A 21,998-nucleotide genomic window follows, 5' to 3' on the forward strand; every position below is an offset into this window, starting at 1 on the left:
CCAAGGCCCAGTTTACCATTAGTGTGCATGCTCTTCCTCCTGAACACCACTGCATTTTACTCTCAAGTTGTGATTCATTCTTTTTTCCAACTAGTCTTTTTTTTGTTGTCTTCAGCCTTTTGTCATTGTTGAGAAGCACTTCATGGTTTTACTTTGTATTGCTTGGATTTGTTTTAGACTGTGACCTTTTGTACTTTTGATTGCTTGAAATAAAATATTTGTCCTCAGAGGCCTTCCGATTGCCTTTTATATCGCTGATGACAGTCCTGAAGCCTTTTCCAAACAAGTCATACTGGCTGCTCAAATGATTTAATAGCTTTGTGTCACAGGATTTTGTCATTTGACCTCGGTCTAAAACCTGTCTAACTCCCTAGCCACTTTTACATAATGGAAAAACCTTTTGACTGTTCTAAATGAGAAAAATTAAAATGAAGTCTACTTCTTTCTCCCTCATCACGCCCAACTGGCATCTCCAAATAGAAGCCTCTGTTCAGAGTACAGGCTCCAGTAAACCAATCAGCAAGCCACGTCTGCCACCCTAGGGCCATGTCAACACCACAGAGTAGGACACATCACATCAACAGGTTAAGGAGGTGTGTCCTCCACATCGATCAGAACACAAGACAGGGAGGGAGGGAGCTGCAGACAGACATGCTAGCTACCCTCCTCTTTTTGTGTTGCCGTCGGCTACTCATGTAGAAAATGGCTGCTGCAGTTACAGCAGAAAGATCCCATTACTAATCTCTACCTGTAAAACAAGGGTCTTTCTTTCAGATGATCTGCTCTACCACATAGACAAAAAACAGACTTTTAAGATACATACATGAAGGTAAAGTGCTCCAGGCCAAATACGTTTTGCACCTACACTATGTATACAAAAGTATGTGGACACTCCTTCAAATGAGTGGATTTGGCTATTTCAGCCACACCCATTGCTGACAGGTATATAAAATTGAGCACAAAGCCATGCAATCTCCACAGACAAACATTGGCTGTATTTGCACTCACTGTATATAGACTTTTTGTTTTCTTTTGTTCTACTGTATTATTGACTGTATGTTTTGTTTATTCCATGTGTAACTCTTGTGTTGTTGTATGTGTCGAATTGCTATGCTTTATCTTGGCCAGGTCACAGTTGCAAATGAGAACTTGTTCTCAACTGGCCTACCTGGTTAAATAAAGGTGAAATAAATCAAAATAAAAATGGCCCATACCGAAAAGCTCAGTGACTTTCAACTTGGCACAGTCATTGGATGCCACCTTTCCAACAAGTCTGTTCATAACATTTCTGCTCTGCTAGAGCTGCCCCGGTCAACTGTAAGTGCTGTTATTGTGAAGTGGAATTGGTAGGCCTCACAAGCTCACAGAACGGGACCGCCGTGCTAAAGCGAGTAGCGAGTTAAAATCCTCTGTCATTGGTTGCCTCTGGAAGCAATTTCAGCACAATAACTGTTAGTCGGGAGCTTCATGAAATGGGTTTCCATGGCCGAGTAGCCGCACACAAGCCTAAGATCACCACGTGCAATGCCACGCGTCTACGAGCAGGTCTCCACATACTTTTGGTCATGTGGTGTATACAAGATGAACCATAGGATGGCTGGGGGTTTTCTGTCCTCAGGCAGTTGGTTCTAAGCACAGCTGTATGTTAAACAGTGCTAGCGTACACGGTGCAAGAGCTTCCCCGTTGGTTCTAAGCATAGCTTTATGTTAAACAGTGCTAGCGTTGGTTCTAAGCGTAGCTTTATGTTAAAGTAAGTGCTGCAGTGTTAGCCTATATGCTTTTCATACTATATTCCCCTGTATTGTGCCTCTCCTCCTCTAACCGCTTGTCATCAGCCACAGACAGACCAGCTGACTGGCATTCAGCACTGAAGGATGTGGCTTTTGCAGTCTGTCCAAAGTCAACAGTCGTGTCCACATACGCCCACTGTACGCCATTGAACATCCACTATACAAAGCTAGCTAGCTAGCCGCTACAAAGACTACAATTGGTAGCTCCGGACACGTCGCGTGTATTTGGGAATTGTTTTATTTTTGCGTGTGACTAAGTAAACTATGCATTCTTCTTACCCATGACATCTATGTTTCCCACATGCATTTTCCATCTTCAGTGTTTATTTCTATATGAAAAGATCCTGCCACTGAAGGAGAGAGATGGGTTATTTGGACTAGTCCGTACCTTTCTGTCCCCCTATCTGTTATTCCTGCTGCATGTGATAAGGTGGATATGATGTGGACCTGTGAGGAAAACAACAGACGGTAGGCAGACAGCTCCAGCAGTACAGTGCTTTGGACCGGCCCACGGGTAACCTAGAAATAAGGAAACAGGAAACATAGTCATCCTCCAATCTTACCCTCTTCCTCTCAGGCTTCTTCCTCTCTTGCTATGTGCAGCTGGCTGTCACACTGGACCATGCGCTGGTTGAAGCGGAATGACAGGTAGTCATGTGTTTACACTGGGGTCCCTCAATATAACAGACCTGTCAGAGATCTGCACACAGCCTGGTTGTAACTCTAGGCTGGGGGCTCTATCAATTTGAAGAGTTCTTAGTATAAAGAGGTCTCTAAAAAAAATAATCATTCGTTATAATACACACCGATGCAAGAAGACACACACACACACACACACACACACACATACACACACACACACACGTGCAATACACTGTAATTAAATAAGGCAGGGTAATTATTGTTTTAGCAGAGTTTGTTTTTATGTATTCAGTCGAGTATTCCGCCCTACATTATGGGTTGATAGTGCTATAATAAAACACAGCCTCTTCCTACCGTAATAAACAGGTGCTGATACCTACCTGGAAAATGTGTTAGCTGTGGGGGGCAGTTAGTGGTAGTGGGGGGGGGGGGGGGGGGGGGGTTAAAAAATATGTATAAGTACTGAAAAGCTTGGTTCTGGTGACTTTTTAAAATGAAAAACTCAAATAAACCACCTAAAATATAATTTCCACCCCCAGAAATGAGCTCAATAACGTATCAGTAAAATTATTATAGTACACAGTCTGCAATTTAAGGTTGAGTGTTGCCGCTATCTAAAGAAACACAACAGAGACCTTTCTGAAATAAAAAAGTTTATCTTGACAAAATGAACAGAGGAACATTTGACTGAACATGAATTAGAGCCCATCACAAAAGGAGAGCTTTTCAGGTTCCGACAAAAACCTAGTTCTGACAGCCTTTGTCAGAGCACTTTATTCTTCTGGGCATTTGGAAAAAGATTTCCAACGCCCTCCTGTAATTGAGCTCCTTGATGGGGAGGGGGGGGGGGGGGGGGGGGGGGGTGTTGATGGAGAGCCGGCTGGATGCTCTCCCTGCAGTCTGTTCCTCAAGTCTGTTTTGATCTGCAATAACAGAAAGAAAAATAAGAGAAGGGAGAGGGACAAAGAGAGTCGATCTACTTTCACATTTAAATGTTCTTACTCGTTTCATTGCAGAGAAGTCCCTCTCACAATTAACAGAATACACTGGTATAGTCAGGAGTAGTCTGCCCCCATTGCCGTCAGCTGGTCCAACCCCTAAAATACAGGTGTTTCAACCCCTGAACTACAGGTGTTTATCCTCTCACTAGAGAACGCAGCCTGAGGTCCCAACACACCCCAGAATCTCCAGGGGTTGGAACCTCCGGTCTAGGCTGTCCTGGAGCCCAACAAGATGACCTAATTAGTTAATCCAACACACATGATGTAACATTGGTTTCATCACAGCATTTGAAAACACACCTCCTCTCTGAACCAAGCCCAGAACTGCTCCCTGGTCTTGGTCGTCTCCACCTGGTCTCGCTCTCCTCCGCCTCCTTGATGTTGAATGCTCCCAGACCCATTGGGTCGAGGTCCTGGTGGAGTTGGCTCAGAAATAAACACATAATCCTGTAGACTAGTACAGGCTAAATATGCACCATTTTTTTTGTTAGCCCTTAGCTAGCTAACGTTAGTCAAACAAACAAGCTAACGTACCTTTCTTGCAATTTCTCATGCAGGAGCACTCTGAAGTGAATTGTGTTTCGCGCCGCAGAGCGTCTGTATCGAGCACTGGTCACAGGCACGCTGTGTTTCTTGGGTTGCAGGCTGCCTGCCACAGCTCACAGAGCTAAATAACCTTCAGAACTGTTGAACTCAGAATGGATGATCTATTTACTAAGAAAAGAGAATGTGTATTACAGAACTTTATTGAAACTATGTTTGGTAGAAATATATATTGTTACTTTTGGTGTAGCAGGAATGATTCTGCCGTAAATGAACGCAGAGGAAACTCTGCAGTAGAGTATCGCAATATAATCTTTGCCGATTGCATTTGTGAAATGCAACCAATAAAACCCATACTTTTTTTTAGCTAGCGCTAGTCGGTTATAACGATAGGTTATCCTCCGTCTTCTTTTGAAATGTTTTAAAGAGTGTGCCAACATGTTTTGAGCACTTTTACCCCGACATTGATTTCCTCACGCTCTCTCTTGTCTTTCTGCCGCATATACAGAACAATATGTTTGGAACATCGAATCACAATCAAATCGCAGTACTGAATTGCAATACATATACAGTATAATCGCAATACATTTCGTATCGGCACCTATGTATTGTGATAATATCGTATCATGAGGTCCCTGGCATTTCCCAGCCCTAGTTTAGAGAGTAGTTCATTTCCTTCGCCATTCTGATGCAAGCTCTAAAGATGTAAACTGAGTTAAACCAATCCAAGTATGTGGCTCAAATGTACAGTATGACTGTATTTCCACCCGTCTTGTCTTTTTCCAGGGTGAGTGTCTTCTGACGGTGCAGCTTGGTGATGAAGATCATTTGGAGGATGAGGAGGGTGTAGAGTTCTACCTGCTGTTTGCTGGCACCAACCAGAGGCACCTGACCAGCACCTTGAGGATCAGCCATGTCACCCTGCAGGCCGTGTGCCCAGGTAAGTCCCACAATGCACCGCAGGGCGTAAAGGTCCCAAACATTCCATTGAACAGGCCAATGGAAAGTACAGGAGTACTGCCACACTGCAGGCCGTCTGTCTCCACAACACTTTGAGTCGTATTGCATCCGTTGCCACACTGTACACCACACATGGCTACTCACGCTCACGCAATCCCACACACCTGCAGCCCAAGGACTTACCATACCACCGGGAGTCCTGGGAATATGGCCGGCATTTCTCAAAGTGTTCCAGATTGAAACTAGACTAATAATTCACTCTGAGACAGTCAAACACACACTGCACTTATAGCTAGAGACCTCTAATTGCTGTTGATGTTCGGAGACATTCCATCTTAATGTAACGGATGTCGGAAGTGGAGGAAAACCTGACAAGGCTTTAGAGAAGTAAACACCGATATATTCAGCTCCTGAAAGCCTTGCCCCGAGCGTGTGTGCATATTGACCCTAGGTACCTGTATAAGGACATGTATTTCCACTCCTTTCCCTTAGTATTAAACAGAATGGAATAACTCAATCCTTATCTCTAAAATCCCTTTTCCCAAAGTAGTAAACACACCATAGCCTAATAAATACCTCCACAAGCCTTGCTGTCATCAGTCAGCCTTACAGTGTGTGTCCGCGTGCCAATCCAGTAAACCATTTCCCCCCCAATGTCAGGATACCTTATCTAGCCTATCAACAATACGCTTCATCCCTGCTGTCGCAGCGCTAAATCAGGTAGAACTGGATGTGCTGCAGACTGTTTAAAGTATTCCCTCTGTGTGGTTTAGTGGCTACGATGTCATCTACATAATATGAAATGACCTCACAGCGTAGCTACGGTACATTTCTTCGTCCTGTGGAAAGAGCCACAGCAGCAGCAACCGTGTCGTTGGCCTGTCGATATACACAACACTCCACGGCTCAGTGCGGTGCCAGGCAATCGGGGAAGACACGGGGTGAAAGTGAAATAAACGTCTGTGTGCTCTGACAGATGGGTGGCTCGTTGACGGAGAGAGTCCTAGTGAGGCCGGAGGAGGGGAGAACAGAGCGGGGTGGAAGATTCCAGTCGAATGGCTCCATGTGCGTCCCAAATGGCACCCTATTCTCTATTTACAGCGGTGCACTACTTTTTTACCACGGCCCACAGTATCGGCAGTACGGTGCTGTTTGGGACAATCTGACTGTAACACATGCCACTGTGCAGCAGCAGCTCATTGGCACGGCCTGTGTAATCAATCCAGTGTAAGAACACTTAAAGGATTTTGGCCAGTGCATCAAAACCTTCAAATGAAGAAGAGCTTCAGAAAGCTCTGTCATCCTCCTCAGGTGCACTTCTGTCTCCCTCACAGAGCTCTGCCGCCGCCGGTGGTCCCGGCTCTTGTTATCGTGAAACTGATGGTTGCTAGGACGTTTTTATCAACAGGATTTAAACATTGACATTTTGTTTTTTTAACCCCACGGGACAGTCAGACGAGAGATGAGGTTTTAAACAGCATTCTGGTGCTGGACGGTGGTACTGGTTGTGTGTTTGTCTGTGTGGCAGAGCCGTTTGGATGAACCAAATCTTTTATAGTTACACGCACGCTCACGCACAGACATTCACACGCACACATACACGCGCCCGCACACACCACTCTTCATGGGCAAATAGAGACATTTTACATGGGTTTTCAGCTAAGGATGTGTGCTTTTTGCTTACACTGAGATGGGACGAGCCTCTTGGCAGCTGACACAGGAATGTCGTCTTTGTTTATGACTGCTTCTCTTCTACATGTACACCACTCTCCCAGTCCTTGGAAATACATTGTTCACAATGTGAGAACTTTGCTCCATAATTATATCTGTCTCAGTCTGGTCATTGGTAGTAAACCATGTTTTCATCCACGGGGTGTTTGTCTAGGCAGCCTTAACCAGAAGATGTCCGAGAGATAATTCCCAAATATATTTTTGTCCGACAGAAAAGTTGTTTTTATATTTAACCCCGGCTTCAGTTATCACCCTGATCACCAGGTCCATGTAAAAACATGGCCGACATGTGGCATATTGATGATGTCGTGATGGCTGCCCCAGCTCGGATTTATCTGTGTTTGTGTTGTGTGTATGGACGTCAGCAGAGCCATGAATAGGAGTGGGTTGGCCTCCTGAATGTTTGCGTGCTGTCCCCCCCAGTCCCCTCAGACCTGTGTCATGACTAATATGAGCTGTCAATAAAAATATGGCTCTCACATGGCCTTTTGCTGTGGAGTCGTTTTCAGAACAGGGAGGGACATAGTAAAGGAACAGAACAGTACATCATGTCACTAGGCCATGTCTTAACCCTTTACACTCGTGGGAATTGGCCTATGTGGATAGGGCTCCATGGAAATGTTTCTTACAGAAGAAATATGAAAAGCATAACATTGATAGCAATTGAACGTTTTGGGGGAAATGATTAGACCAAAGTTGAGGACACAACAGTTCACCTGACAAAACTGAATCCAAACATTACACTGTTAATTTTACATTTACTGTACTTGTCGCCACATTCTGAAAATACTCTGGATACATTCAGTACCACGATACCACTATTCCTGGGAAATGTGGGGTCAGCTAAACATAAGACCAAGAAATGCTAAGGGTTTGAGTGAGAGGACTGACTGGTGTCACCACGTGGCTACACAGGCGCACACCTCTCCAAAGTGTGCACGGTTCCTAAGTCATTTCAATGCACTTTTGTGACTCAAAATAGAGTCTTCAACGACAGTATAAGGTGCTACAGTATATACTTCAACCACAGTATATTTTTTAGCTCTCCTAGCTGTGCCATTGAGGAACTAGAGCAAGCACACTTGCCACTGTTTTGTTTGGAACACAGCCCTGCATCACACAATCACTGTTGTTTACACAATCCCCCAAGAAACGTCCCATTATAAATGTTCTATTGCCGACATGACTAGCTAAGTTCTGAAATACAATATTACAGTGTTAGGCCTTCACAGGGCAACTCAGAGAAACAGATCGTACTGTTGGTGCGCATGGAAAGGAGTGGTGTGCATTCAGGTGGTTGTTTTCTTCACATAGCGACAACCATAGGCTCATTATGTTCAGGACAAGCCGGGGTATGACGCCATGTCATCTTGTAACTGTACATCAAACACTGATCATAAACGTCGACACTGTATATGACATGGGTTTTATGATATGTAAATGTGAAGTGTATGACATCAAAGCAGTATGTATTATAATCCTCAGCATCTCATCTTTCAGAATACATCGAGTGCTCTTAATTTACAGCATTTCCCTTCACTCAGACAACAAAACATTTGCAAAAGTTGCCCAATTACCAGGAGGGATTTTCAAGCCGTATACGGGTACGAGAGTGAAGGGCTAGACACTTTTCATAGATGCCAACAGGTTTTGATGGTTATCACCCCTGTTTGCAACACCTGTAGCTAATGGATATTCCTCTGATTGTGAGACTAGCATATTTACCTGTTGGTTCACAGGCTTCTACAATAATACACCTTCAAATAGAATTAAAATGGCCTGTTTAACGGTCCACTGTTTAAAGGTCTGAAACCTGTTGACACCAGCCAAGTTATTTGGGCAAGCTAAGGCTCAACTGAGCTGTATAGGCCGATACACGCTGTAAACTCACTCTGTAAACTCACGCTGTAAACTCACACTGTAAAGTATTTTGGCATGTCTGAAGCATGTGTCTGTACAGTAACAGACAGGTCCCATGCCTTTATGTAAGAAGTAAACTAACCCCTTCTCTTCCGTCTCTTTCCTAGCCCATGACTGCTCTGAGTCGGTGCAGGTCACGCTGTGCTCGGCGCGGCCCGGCGGCTCCGTGGACCCCGTGGCTGAGGAGCGCTTCCAGTTCGTCCAGGACCTGGCCTTCGACATGGCCCAGTTCCTGGTGAGCGCTGCGGGGCAGGCCGACGGTCTGGAGGGGGCGCTGCTGCTGGACGAGTGCCAGATCCCGCTGCAGGAGTGTGAGCGGCTGGACGACAGCCTCTCCCTGGCCCTTAGACACCTGGCCCTGCCCCAGGGGTGGAGCGTCCTGGGTACACACGTGGGCACACCACCAGGTACCAACCTGGACAACAGCATAGGTGAGTAGGGATAGGGTCTCCGCAGACCTATTTTTGAGTGCTTCTCACGGTGTGGTCTGCTTTATTCCCTCTTAATGTGCCTGTAGATTTCATACAGTATGTGCTGCCGTGTTCGGTTCACGCCTCGGTGAGGTAATTAAGTAGACTGAGAAACATTTGTTCCCTTCCTCCCGAAGTGAGAGATGATTTGGCCGGGTTCCCGTTCTACTGAATGAGTAGTGGAGCGCGCCCACCGGGTGGTTCACTAACGATACTTTAGCTCCGCCTCCCGGGCATGCATAAAATCTGCTCCAGCCACTCACGGCCTCCGGAGAAAGAGCCGGTCGTGGTAACGACCAATCAGAGGTCACTTTGTTGCCTTGTGTTTTTTTTGGAGGGGGGGCTTTGACATTTCAATCCCACTGCAGTGATTCTGTTAATTGGCACACAGGAATCCTGACAGTGAGAGGAGTGAGAGTCTGACCAGAGAGGACTGCCCTAGTGAGGAGAGGAAGGGCTCTATCTGAGAGAGGGAGGTTGCCATCATGCCGCAGTGTCCCCTGGGATAGCTCCAGTCCTCCCTCCTGATGTTTTTGGCTGGGCTCTCCGGCTGAGTTCAGATCCACTTTATTTCCTCCTCTGTGTTTCTGTTTTCTGCTCCTATTGGGTCGTCATAAGTCAGGAACGCAATGTCAGATATGCTAAAAACAAACATTCCCACCCAATGAAGAAGTGGGCAGTAACCAACAGTGTTTATTTGGTCTATTAACCAGAGCCTGGGACTTGTTCTGGAGCTCAAAGGGGATTGTTGGGATACATGTCGGGGGCTCTGGTCACAGCTGACTGATGCTTGTTACATTTGGAGCCTGTACGCCTGTTCTTGTCAGTAGAGTGTTAGTGTGCTTTCTCCTCTTTTTCTCTCCCCCCTCTCTCTCTTTCTACCTCTCTCTCTCACACTCTCTCTCTCTCGCTCTCACACTCTCTCACACTCTCTCTCGCTCTCTCACTCTCTCTCTCTCTACCTCTCTCTCTCACACTCTCTCACACTCTCTCTCGCTCTCTCTCTCACACTTTCTCTCTCTCACTTTCTCTCTCTCTCACACTTTCTCTCTCTCTCTCTCTACCTCTCTCTCTCTCTACCTCTCTCGCTACCTCTCTCTCTCTCGCTCTCTCTCTGCACCGGGAATTAAAGACTGTATGAATTAAGTTTCATACAGTCACTTGAAAGATCGGTTGGAATGTATGGCCCTATAGAGCCATTTAATAGTACAAGACCCAACATGAAAACTATAGGCTCCTGCAGGTCATTTGGAACACCAAATTGAGTGTTGCTGAAACATACGGTCTCATTCCAACTCACTGAAATCTAGAGCCCACATGCTTTTTATGCATGTCTGCGTCTAGGCGTCTACTGTCTTTGTATTTTGCTTTGACTGATGACAGATTGTCATACTAACAGAATGTGTTTAATGCTTTAATGTTAGTTACACATCGTGCATGCTGTCAGAATGTGGAGGATGGAGGCCATGCTGAGCCACTGATGGCTGTTATGGCTAGCAGATGTCCTGTTGTGATGTTACCATGTGCCTCTGTCAGGCATAGATAAGAAGAACACAAAAAATGCTGAGAGCTTAAAGACTGAGAGTGCCCCTCCTCCAGGCTTTATTTTTTTTATCCCATCAGCCTCTTTAAAGGACTACTTGATCTTGGCCTCTCAGTGAAAGATATATCCTATTAAACCTTTTGGGATCTGAATGACGTCTGTCCCTTTTTGCTCAGGGATTGAGCTTGTAAGAGCTCAGTGATTTGGCAGGGATATCTGCCCAGCAACAATGTACAGAACTAGTCAACAATGTATGGCGACCTAGAAACACCTGTCAGATGGTTTATATGTTTCAAGTGGTTCTGGGCCTGACGTGCACTCAGACGAAAGCACTGCAGTCCTTTATGAGGTGGGACATGTGACTCTGCCTATTTCCTCTGTGCTTTGCATCTCCTCCGGTTCCACTGTGACCAGAGGCCCCTGATAATATTTGATTCCAAAACTCTCTGATGTTTGAAAAAGGAAAAGAATAGATGATCCTGCAGCCAGGTTAAATTCCTCTCCCCAACGGTTGAGTGGGCCAGCTGTGTAATGCCTTCTCCAGCCCTGGCATTTCCTGAAGCTGGTCCCGGGTACCTGGACGACAGGCGGTGAGCCCTGGAACTACTACTCTCTCTCTCTCTACTGGCTCTGCTGACACTGCCCGGCCCCAGTGCCCAGCCCCAGTGCCCAGCCCCAGCCAACAACTCATTCTGGTTGAAATAAAGCACAGAGGGCCATTATTATCATGAAAAAAATGCAGTAAAACTCCTAAAGGCATATTTTATCCCTTGTCACATCGACTGCCAACACTCTAAATGCCAACAGAGGATCTGCTAGCATTCCAGAGCTTCGCGTAGCAGTTATACTGAGGGTTTGTGGGAGAGAAGCAGCCATGAGAATCCAGCGCTGGTGGAAAATCTGATTTGTTAGGGTCTCTCCCTCCTCCTGTAAGTGGCTGGAGTGAATACGCTCCTACCATAGAATGTGGCTGACGGAGAGGAAATGGCGGCCCATGCTCATATTGTCTCCGTGTTTCTGCAAATCAGATGCACTGAACTGAGTCTAGTAGAGGTCAGGACAAGGGTTGATTTTCCTTTTCACATTGGATAGTTTCCCATCAATGTTACAAACCAGCTAACCTGCCATTTGTTTTGTATTGTATTGAGTATCTGTTCGTGTGATGCAATAGAGTACGTGTTTCTTCTTTTACTTGCCTTTTCTCTGACAGCATTTCACTACTCTGGTCTGCTCTGATGTGCAGCAGTCGTTCAAATGATCTGCTTCAAACGTAGACTCCTGGTGTCAGACCTGGTGCAAACGGTGTTAAATTAGTACCCTCAGCTCCGCTACGACCTAATCCCCAACTCCTCAGCACCGGATTACGTTTCTAGTAGGACTCCTTTTTGTGCAACACCTCTTTTTATGGGGGCTCCAAATTGGTTTGTTGAATTCCCAGTGGGCCGTTGAAACCAGGGCAGTCTCTTTCCCAGACTCTCATTAACCAAAGTAGAACAATCCTCCCACTGTGTGTCCTCGTACTGCTGGGATAGTAATGGCGACCGCCCGGTCGGCGAGGCTCTCTGCTCTCAGAATAGAGCCACCTGTAACATTGCAGATAATCTCCTAATACACCATTGTGAGTAGTCTTGCGTTGGGAGAAAGTCTCCATAAGACTTAATTACCCACACTGAAATGGGACTGAAGCTGTATGGTTTGTAGTAAAAGACACACCTCCGTGTCAGGCCTTCCGGCTGGTTCAGTGTGTATTGAAGCAGAGGCTCAGCAGTCTGACCAGTGGGAGGGGTGAGAGGGGAAAAGGGGCGGGGTTATTAGACACATGACTCAGACAGGATGGTGGGTCACACAGGTTAGGAGGGCGGGACTCTGACAGGGCTGTCACTTCAGGCTTATAGCAAAGGTGGGAGGGGTTAGGGAGAGGGGAGAGAGGGAGGCGCTCGGCCCGTGCATGCCTGAAAATGCACTTAGGGATTTACACGTGAACATACTGCACTGCCAAACAGGTTACTGATCACACAGTGGCAGAGTAAACACGTCGGCTATTAAGCAGAAGCTGGAGTGTTGTTGGATGCCTGCTGGCAGCACATCGTTGCATGTGTGTCGTGTTCTAGTGTGAGGACTGGAACTGTTGACCGTCGCTGAGCCCAGTGTAACTCTCCCTCCCTGTGTGTCCCGTTCAGCTGAGCCCGGTCCACACGAGACCCTCCTGCACTTTGCGGCTCGGCGCGGTCTGCGGAAGGTGGCCTTGTTTCTGCTCCAGCAGCCAGGAGGAAGAGAGGCTCTCAGACTGCCCAACAAGCAGGGCTCCACACCAGTCAGCGTGGCAGAGAAGAGGGGCCACGGCCAGCTACAGCAGCTCTTCACTGGGTAAGTACTCACCTGCGTCCCATCCTATATACGTCACACAGGGCCTAAATATGAACAACCTTTACTACAGTAGTGATAATCTTCAGATACACGATTGCTATGCTTCTATAGGAGTAAGCTAGCTAGCCAGTCATTTCTACTACCTCGGGTACGTGTGAAAGAAAAGCAGAACCTGTTAAAGAAACCGTGTCTTCATAATATATTCTGCTGTTTTCAGAATGTTGTCTGTGAATGAAATGCACAACCCTCTCCACAGCATTTAGTTGCTCTCAAGTCGTTAGGTAGCTCTTCGTCGCCCTTTTCGTTAACACATACTTTTGCATTCCTACAGATGAATAGGCAAGAATTTCAAGCGAGCTCATTAGGATCCAAACGAGCGAGAGGTGTCTTTATGTAACCGTGGGAATGGGAACAGCTCTGGTTAGTTAGGAGCTGGGGATGTTGAAATGTGTTTGGAGTGTTTGGGGAACACAGAGACAAGCAGACAGACCAAGGATGAACTCTGCAGCTTCGCTCCGAACTGCTGCTGTCAGCACAGAGTCCAACGCTGTATGCACTTTAAGTACGTCAAGCCAGACCAGTATTTGGTCGTCTTTGTGGGACAAAAATCACAAAATGTACCTAGCTGGCGCCTCAGGATGGCATACATTTGAGGTCCGTCTTTTTAATTTGTACTGTTTTAGAATCAGGAGGGGATGTTAACGTGCTGGACGACAGCTCGTACGCTACTCTGTGTTCTCACAGGCTGTACCAGCTGTATGGGATCGGTTACATGTGCTCACACATCTGAGCTATAAAATCTCACAAGAAAAAAAATCGCCCAGCCAACATTTTGGTTTCAAAACTAGACCAATGTTAACTCGGCAGCCCCAGTAGGTTACATCCCCCAAACACAGATGACAGATTCACCACTGAAAAAGTTGTAGTGAAGATGGTGGGAAACAGTGGTTTCATGGAACTACTATAGAAACTGCATTTCCAGTTTATCTAATAGAGATAATTTGCTCCCGGCCACAGCCTCAACTAGCACCTCACCAAACCAGTTTGAATACCTGCTTTTACCATCAGTGTTGTCCGTGACACAGTGGTGATCTGTTCTCCAGCTGAGCACATACGGTTGACCTCATTACAGAGTTCACCAGAGGTCACTTATCTCTCTCTCTATGACATTGAGGTTCAGATGTCACCTAGTCCCAGACAGGGACGTGCTGGACCTGCGTGGACCAGTAGAGACCGGATCATAGGGACACTCTCAGGTCCCAACACCGCATGGTGTCTCTCTATCTGCGGCACACAGACTGCTTTGCTGTCCCCTGGGTCAACGGTCTCTGTCGGGTCTCTTTCGACCTGGTTTGGTGGAGGCTGTGAAACCCGATCACCGTAGGAGAGCGAGAGAGAGCAGCACTAGCGGGAGCTCCTCAGAGGCACTGTGTGTGTTACAGAGGAGAACAAAGCAACTGTTTTCACTAGACTAGACCAGGGATTTCTCCGTACCCACTCTTCTTGCGCTTCCTCATCTGCATGTAACAGTTACACCGGTCACATAGACACCAACCCATGTTCATCTCTCTGATGTTGCTTGGTGTCGTTGGGGAGGCTGTTGTTCGGTGTTGTTTTCGGGAGAGTTGTGGAAAGATTCCTGAAATGAGTTAAGCTGGGAGTGGAGAGATTGAGTCACCTGGCTTCTGACGTTAAATGCTCTGAGACAGGATTAGTTCAGGTCAGGGACAGCCGGCTGTTTATTTGGCACAGGAGAACAGTTAGGTGTCATGGCTGAATCCCAACAGCATAGTTGTGTACATTCCACCCGCTGGCTGTAGGAATAAGCTGGTTAGGTCATATACCATTAACAAAGGAATAAAAAAAACAACGTTTATAGTACAGTTGTCTTCATGGCAACTGTGTGTTGTTAAACGCTTTCTCCCCTGGCTCCCGAGATTGAGGCTGGGTCCTGGCTGCATTCGGGTTCCCTACTCAGGTCCCACAACGTGGCTCTGTTGTGTTCTTCCCCCGTGCCGTGTCCTGCCTTTCATTCCCCAGTGAATGATGTTAGGGGGTTGCCATGGAGACCCATTCAGCCCTGTGCTGGCACCGAGCGCCAAGAGGCAGGTGAGAGCAGCCTCTGATCTCATCGCTCCTGCAGACCAAGGCTCAAATACTATTTCCAACCATTGAGTTTTTGCTGTAGCCTGCTTAGAGTGGGATATGGAGCAGGGTTTTGGAACTATTCTATTGGTCCGTTAAGCTGGGCAAGCTCAATCAAGCATGGAATAAAGTATTGGAAATGATTTCAATTAATATTTGAACCCAGGTCTGCACTCCTGTCACCAGGGGCTGGAATCTTACTAATCCAATCCATTTACTGAATGACTCCCTCATGCCCTTTGTTTCCATCAGATTGTTTTGGTTTTGTGTCCTTCTCACCGGAGCTTACCAGTGGTGACATCATCACCCCTGAGTCGATTAGAGTCAGTTCCACTCATTGTGAGAGAGTAGAACAGATGACTCAACCCAGGCAGAGAGAGACTCACACCCAGAGTCAGCAGGACAATACACTACTAAAGTCCCTCCCAGGATTTAGCCATTACAAGAGGCGTTTAGAATAGGTCCATGCAGAAAACGTAATTTTAGCACGGCTATGTTTGATCTCTTTTCTTTGTTTTTTGTTCCTCTTTGTAACTCAGTAGAACTGGTTTCACTGGTGGAGGAGATTAGAAAGGGAGAAGTGGCGTTTACTTTTTCAATTCCACCGATATCATAGAACAATTAATTAAATACCAGTTCTGTGATTGAGATAGAAGTAACAATGAAGCTGACCAGTTTTGGTGGTGAGGTCGGCGGTGGAATGGTGAAAGGTTGGTCTCCGGTGCCTACCCTGGGAATGAACCTGTGGGTCACAATAGCTGTTATAATATGGGCGTAGGTAGTGCTGCTGAATGCTGAGTCAGTGCTGAGTGCTTTGGCTACCTCCGCTCTGACCAGGTGTGTTCTGTTTGTGTTGAGCAGGGTTGAGACCTCGCCGGACACCCGGATAAAGGCAGAGGAGAGGCAGTGTTACCCAGGAGGCCGAGCGCTGCAGCACCACCCTAGACTGAACACCTACACCCTGACGGTGGACACGGTGCCAGGGAAAACTCCGCCCAGCCTGCAGGGAGAGGTGGAGGAGCTACAGAAACTCATCCGCTCACACAGAGACAACAAGGTGAGCTATAGAACTCTAACTCCGTCTGCGTTCAACTCTGTCTGCGTTCAACTCTGTCTGCTGTCTCATTTTGTTGCTTTGAACTATGACTTACTTGCCTTATTCTCATACACTGTCATCTCAGAACCCAGAATCAAATCTTCTGCCTATTGTTACCTGTGGGTTTTTGTTTGCTCTGAACATTTTGTGCATGTCTTATCTTGACTCGAAGTGAAGATCCCTGTGTGTAATGTGTGATGTATAATGTGTGTAATTGACGTTTAATTAATGGGACAATTATTCACCCTGTGTTTCTGTTTGTACTGTAGGGAGATCATGTGTTTCAGCAGCAGTCACCAGTCGAGCTAAACAGTACAGCAGGATCCGGCGGCATCAGCAACACGTCAGCGCACACAGCTTCACACCCCCAACACAGCCATGCCCACCTCGCGGGAGGGGCGTGGCCTCGTCCGAACGGCCAGCCAGAGGAAGGGGAGGCGGGCCCCGCTCAGGCAGCAGTAAAGGACTCTGTGAAGGCGTTGGATAAAAGAAGTGAAGCTGCAGCACAGCGGCGGAAGAGGGAGGGTGAGACTCCAGCTGTCAGCACACCGTCCTGTGGAAACCAGCAGGAGGAAGCTGATAGGGAGAGGACAGGCGTAATCACTGCCAGGCAGAGCAGCAAGGCAGGGCGCCGTAAAAGGAACAAGGAAGAGAGAGAGAAGAGGCGAGCAGAGACTGAGACGGGCGATAAGGCTGCTGCTTTTCCGACGACGGTTACGCCAGCCATGGGCCACGCACAGTCCCAGGAACACCCGGAACACCCAGAAGACAAGCATTGGCCCCTGGAGACTGGGGAGAGGAGTACAGTCAACAGCAGTAGCAGCTGTGGGGACTTGAGGGCTCAAAATACTATGGAAAGGCAGGGGGAGCCTGACAACATCGAGGAGATGGATTGTAGAGCACCCTGGGCTCAGATAGAGGCTGGGGTTCCTGTGGAGAACGGGCAGCACGGCGGACATGGCGGCGAGGTGGAGTACGCGGAAGCCGCCTCTGAATGTACTCTGCAGACAATGACAGGAGCTGTGAGCCGCCATCAGGCACAGGCTGCACAGTCACAAGACCCCGAACAAAGACAGGAAATCACCACAGCGCTGACAAGTTATTCTGAGGAGCAGGATTTGGCCAATAACAGCAGCCAGACCCGGGGGTCTGAGACTGAAAGAGTTGGTGATTGTGGCGGTACACACGAGAGAAAGAGAGAGGCAGGAAACCCCGGCCAACAGACTAACGGTAGCACTGAGTCAGCCAGCAGCCGAAGTGGAGAGACTGACACAAACAGCATGAAGCAGAGCCCCAGTATGACAGAGGGAGAAAGCGAGAGCAGCCGTTCACACGGACCCAGTAGCGTTACAGCACCAGAGCCCAGTGAGCAGGTCCTGGATCAGACGGCGGAGGGCACAGTGGAGGTAGTGGTACCACCACAGCATAACCAGGACGGTGCCCACAGCGAGGGCCACGAGGCTGGGCAGGAATGGGAGGAACAGGCGTCCACCGACTCAGCCAGAAGGACAACTGAGGATGGAGAGAGACCGAGCGTAGAGAAGTGGACCATGGGGCCACAGCACTCTGATGGTGTCACAGACCTCAAACCCTCTCGTGAGGAGGAGGAACTCGTCCAGTCGGATAGTTGCTCCGCGGACAAACTGTCTGAAGAGGGGACAGTCACAGGAGAGGAGACCCCTGCAAAGAAGAAGGTGTCTATACAGTGGGCATCGTTAGAAGAGGCAGACTCTCTGCCTTGTAGGGAGGAGATAGCAGCCACAGCTGTAGCAGTGGTGGCCATAGCAGTAGCAGCTGCTGTAGCAAACATAGAACAATGCCTCTCCAATTCAATGCTGGAGGCAAGCCATGTACCGGAGGCTGTTGACAACCAGAGTGAGCATCAGACTGGACCCAAAGACACTGCACCAAGGTCAGGGGTCACTGTTTCTGAGGCCACTGAGACCCTTACCTTGGATGGGGGTCCTATTGTCTCACCTGGGGAGTTACAGGGGGATGTGATGGACAAGAACCCCTCAAAGGGAGAGGATGAGCCTCGTCTTCTACAAGGAGAGGAGAGCAGTGACCCATCCGAAGCCAGACCTGGGAATGAGAATGAAGTTGAGGCCAGACTAGCAGGCCTGAGTCTGACCCAGGGAGAGAGTGTAGAAGCCAGCAGAGAGTGTGGAGACTCCCACCCTCAGACAGACATGTTGTTACATGATGAAAGGGCTGTGGACAGACAGAGCGATGAGGTCATCACATCCTCCTCCACTATCTCCCCAGAGAGATCCTCAGAGCTGACACATCAGGAGGCTATTCCAGAGAGACCGGCCACACCTGCAGATTTACATACAGCCAGTGACTCTGACAGTGGTACGGCCCAGAGTCCAGAGCTGACTTCCCCCTCGGAGCTAGACAGTGAAACAGGCCCGGGTGAGGAGAAGCACAGCTTCTCAGTGGAAGTAGATGGTGGATTGTCCTTGGGCCTGCAGTCCCCAGACACACTGGCCAGCCTGGATGGAGCGAGTGAGAGAATGCTGGATACTAAAGTGGAGTGTTCTGAAGCTTTGAGACCACTTGACAAGTCTGTGAAAGGTAAGGCCACAAAATGACAAAACAATGATAACTGTCCCTTTTCATAGCTTGATGTTGCTATGCATTTGCTTTGCTCACCTATAGATTCATTAATGCAGATGAGTAAGAAGAAACCATTTATTTGAAAGATTTCATTCACGGATTCATAAGTAAGCATTTCACAGTAAGGTCTACAGACCTGTTGTATTTGGCGTATGTGACAAATACAATTTGAGTTGATGAGTTAGTAGAGCTGGGACGAGAAAGTGACAATGACAGACATGGACACTGCCTTCTTCCTACCGAAGCATTTGGCTCACGTCGGGATCTCGCTACGCAGGGCTTCTGTTGGATTGTTCTACAACCATTATTTGGTCAACGGTAATAGCCTATGCATTATGTCGACTCATGCTCTGAAAGCATCTGTCCCAGTTCAGCTGCCGGCTGCTGTGTGAGTGAGCCACCCTCAGGGCTCAGAGGAGGGGAGAAGCTCAAACATATGACCGTTACTTAAAATGCAATTGCGGGAAAAATACTGTTTTCAAAAGCAGCTACTGTTGTTCCAGTTTTTTTCCCCCACACGGAAATTGGTTAGGGGATTGTGGATCTGTCGCCGTCCGTTAGTACTTTAGCATGTTTGTACGTTAGCCACAGACAACATCTCAGACAACACAGGGGCGATTTTGTTCAAATTTAGGTGAATGACGCGTCGTGCCATAGAGAGCCGGCATTTACAAAATGATACTGCTTGGCCCAAGGGGGGCACTGCATCATTCGTGGGGGATGACAGGTTTACTGTTGTTGATTTTATCATTATCGCCAAAGAATTGTCAATTTATCGATTTGTTTTGTTCATATCGTCCAGCTGCAGTAGTTAGTACAAGCTCAAATTCAAGTAGATTTGGGTCATGAGGAAAATCTGAAGCTCACTTTACATGTACATAAACCCTTTACTATATATCCCCTACTTTATATCCCAGCTGCTAAATTCAGGCCTGGTGTGCATTTTTGACGTCTTTCTTAACTGCACCGTCCGTTCTGTGTGAGCACACTGTCGTATGACTCTGAGCATGTGACCATTTAGTTCAGCTATGCCTGAGCTTTTACCGTTGCTAAAAGGGGATAGGCTGTCATTTGTCATGGCATTCTGTGCAGGTTGAACCACAGAATATTTACCTCAAAACAGGAAGTAGATTATATTAAAATGTAACTTTTAACACATTTTTTCAGCTACACCATGTAAATTGTAGAATGCTTGATTTTCAGGAGAAACATTATATGAGACTCTCTGGCAAGGCTTGGGCAGTATCCAGATTGTCATACCTTCATACAGACCTTGTGCCATACCGAGATATTCTGTATTACCAGCACTGAACACAAGGGGCGCTATGTTCAAACAACACTTAGCATCTGTAATCCGAAGGTTAGCAATGCTAATAAGTACATGTAAAATTACATAGAGGATGCTAACTAAATGCTAACGAGCGCAATGTGAACATTTTATACAGTCTCTGACCTAAACTATTTGCAGGACAGACTTCCCAACTCATAAAGTTTTACAATGAGCTCAGAAATGCTACTCACAGTTTACTCCAAGCGCAAGACAAATATTAGACAGCAAGGCTCTTGATCCAGGAGGGGATTTTCTGCTGTTAGGATTTTGGAAGAAGCTAACCAACCACTTAGCTAGATAGCTAACTAGATACTAAATTAGCAAACAAAATGCACAACTGCAGAAAATTAGCACATTTTAACCCGTTAACTTAATAGTTATAAGATGTCTAGCTGGCAAACATTTAGTTGTGAATTCCATACTGTAAGTAGTTCACCTGACGTGTGCTGCACAACAGTGAGCGACTGAGCTCCGGTCTCTCATCTGCTGTGTTTATAAAGAAACACCACATGACTGGGGATTACCGGTAAACTTCATAATGAAAGATTATGTGGCAGATGTAAATTATGATTGCGATCTTCTTTATCTCCTAACCTATAGAACAAGTTGACAGCAGGGATTTACTTCAAGTTCAGTAGCTTTAAATATTATAATTTATTCAAAGACTTCTGAGAAATTGTTTAAATGGTTTTTCCAAATACCCCGGTATAAGGTATATATGGTATACCACCCAAGCCTATCTCTGGCCTCTCGTCCCTGAGTCAGTCTGAAAAGGTCAAAGGCTCCATGTCAGTCATCTAGAGAGCTGTGTGATTGTGAATGGGGCTGTGTGTGTGTGTGTGTATTTACGTATCCAAGCAGCAGTACAATGATCTCTCCAGACCTTACAGTAGGCTCTGAAAATAAAGGTATCCTTCCACTCAGCCTTCCCTGTCTTGGCAGTCTATGAGCACATGGCTACACCCAGGCCTTTTCCTGTCTGGATGGGAATATGGAGCAGAATAGATCCTCTGATTCTACACTGATGTAGTATAAATAGAGATCATTGTCCTCTCTTCATGCATGGCAGCTTGTTTATTGTTGCTTTTCTAACGGTTGTCAAGGCATATGCTGTTTATACATTAGATACTACTGGTATGATTCATTATTTTGAGTTCATATTTTGAACTTGAGTTGAAATGAAGTTTTCATTTATGGAGAGGATTCTGTGTTAGTTTCCGGTCGGGTTCCGTATATGTCTGTGTCATACCTGTGTCATACCTGTGTCATACTGTATCACTCCCCAGACAAAGACACGGTATGTCCAGCCCAGGGAGAAGAGAAGGGAAAGAAGGAATCTCTCGCATACACGGAAGACTCTACACTGGTGAGTTAACGTTTCATGGTTCAAAGTTTATTCGCCACGTGAACATGTGGAAAACAGTACAGTGAAGTTGATACTTTGAGAGCTCATTGCCAAGAATGCAGTGATAGTAATAATAGTATGGACAATTATAGAAAATATAGAAAACATAAAAAAAATATATATAAATAAACAGACACCTTACAAGTCCTCAACTGGCAGCTTCATTAAATAGTACCCCCAAGGCCTCCCGGGTGGTACTGCATCGCAGTGCTAGCTGTGCCACCAGAGACTCTGGGTTCGAGCCCAGGCTCTGTCGCAGCCGGCCGCAACCGTGAGGTCTATGGGGCGACTCACAATTGACCTAGCGTTGTCCGGGTTAGGGAGAGTTTGGCCGGTAGGGATATCATTGTCTCGTCGCGCACTAGCGACCCCTGTGGCGGGCCGGGCGCAGTGCACGCTAACCAGGTCGCCAGGTGCACGGTGTTTCCTCCGACA

The 21,998-nt window shown here is 47.0% G+C and overlaps 1 protein-coding gene across 8 annotated transcripts in view; it reads left to right on the forward strand.

Annotated features, from left to right (window-relative positions):
- Positions 1–21,998, forward strand: part of akap13 (A-kinase anchoring protein 13) — a 93,259-nt gene that overhangs the window by 26,934 nt on the left and 44,327 nt on the right. For all 8 annotated transcript variants that reach the window (XM_036953038.1, XM_036953051.1, XM_036953029.1 and 5 more), the window contains exons 3-8: positions 4,764–4,917; positions 8,696–9,019; positions 12,782–12,968; positions 15,975–16,170; positions 16,479–18,786; positions 21,445–21,524. In XM_036953038.1, coding sequence (XP_036808933.1) covers positions 4,764–4,917; positions 8,696–9,019; positions 12,782–12,968; positions 15,975–16,170; positions 16,479–18,786; positions 21,445–21,524 — 3,249 coding nt within the window. The remainder of the gene's footprint in view (positions 1–4,763; positions 4,918–8,695; positions 9,020–12,781; positions 12,969–15,974; positions 16,171–16,478; positions 18,787–21,444; positions 21,525–21,998) is intronic.

The sequence above is a fragment of the Oncorhynchus mykiss genome, chromosome 2 (assembly GCF_013265735.2).
Source record: "Oncorhynchus mykiss isolate Arlee chromosome 2, USDA_OmykA_1.1, whole genome shotgun sequence".
In the NCBI taxonomy this organism is placed as follows: domain Eukaryota; kingdom Metazoa; phylum Chordata; class Actinopteri; order Salmoniformes; family Salmonidae; genus Oncorhynchus; species Oncorhynchus mykiss.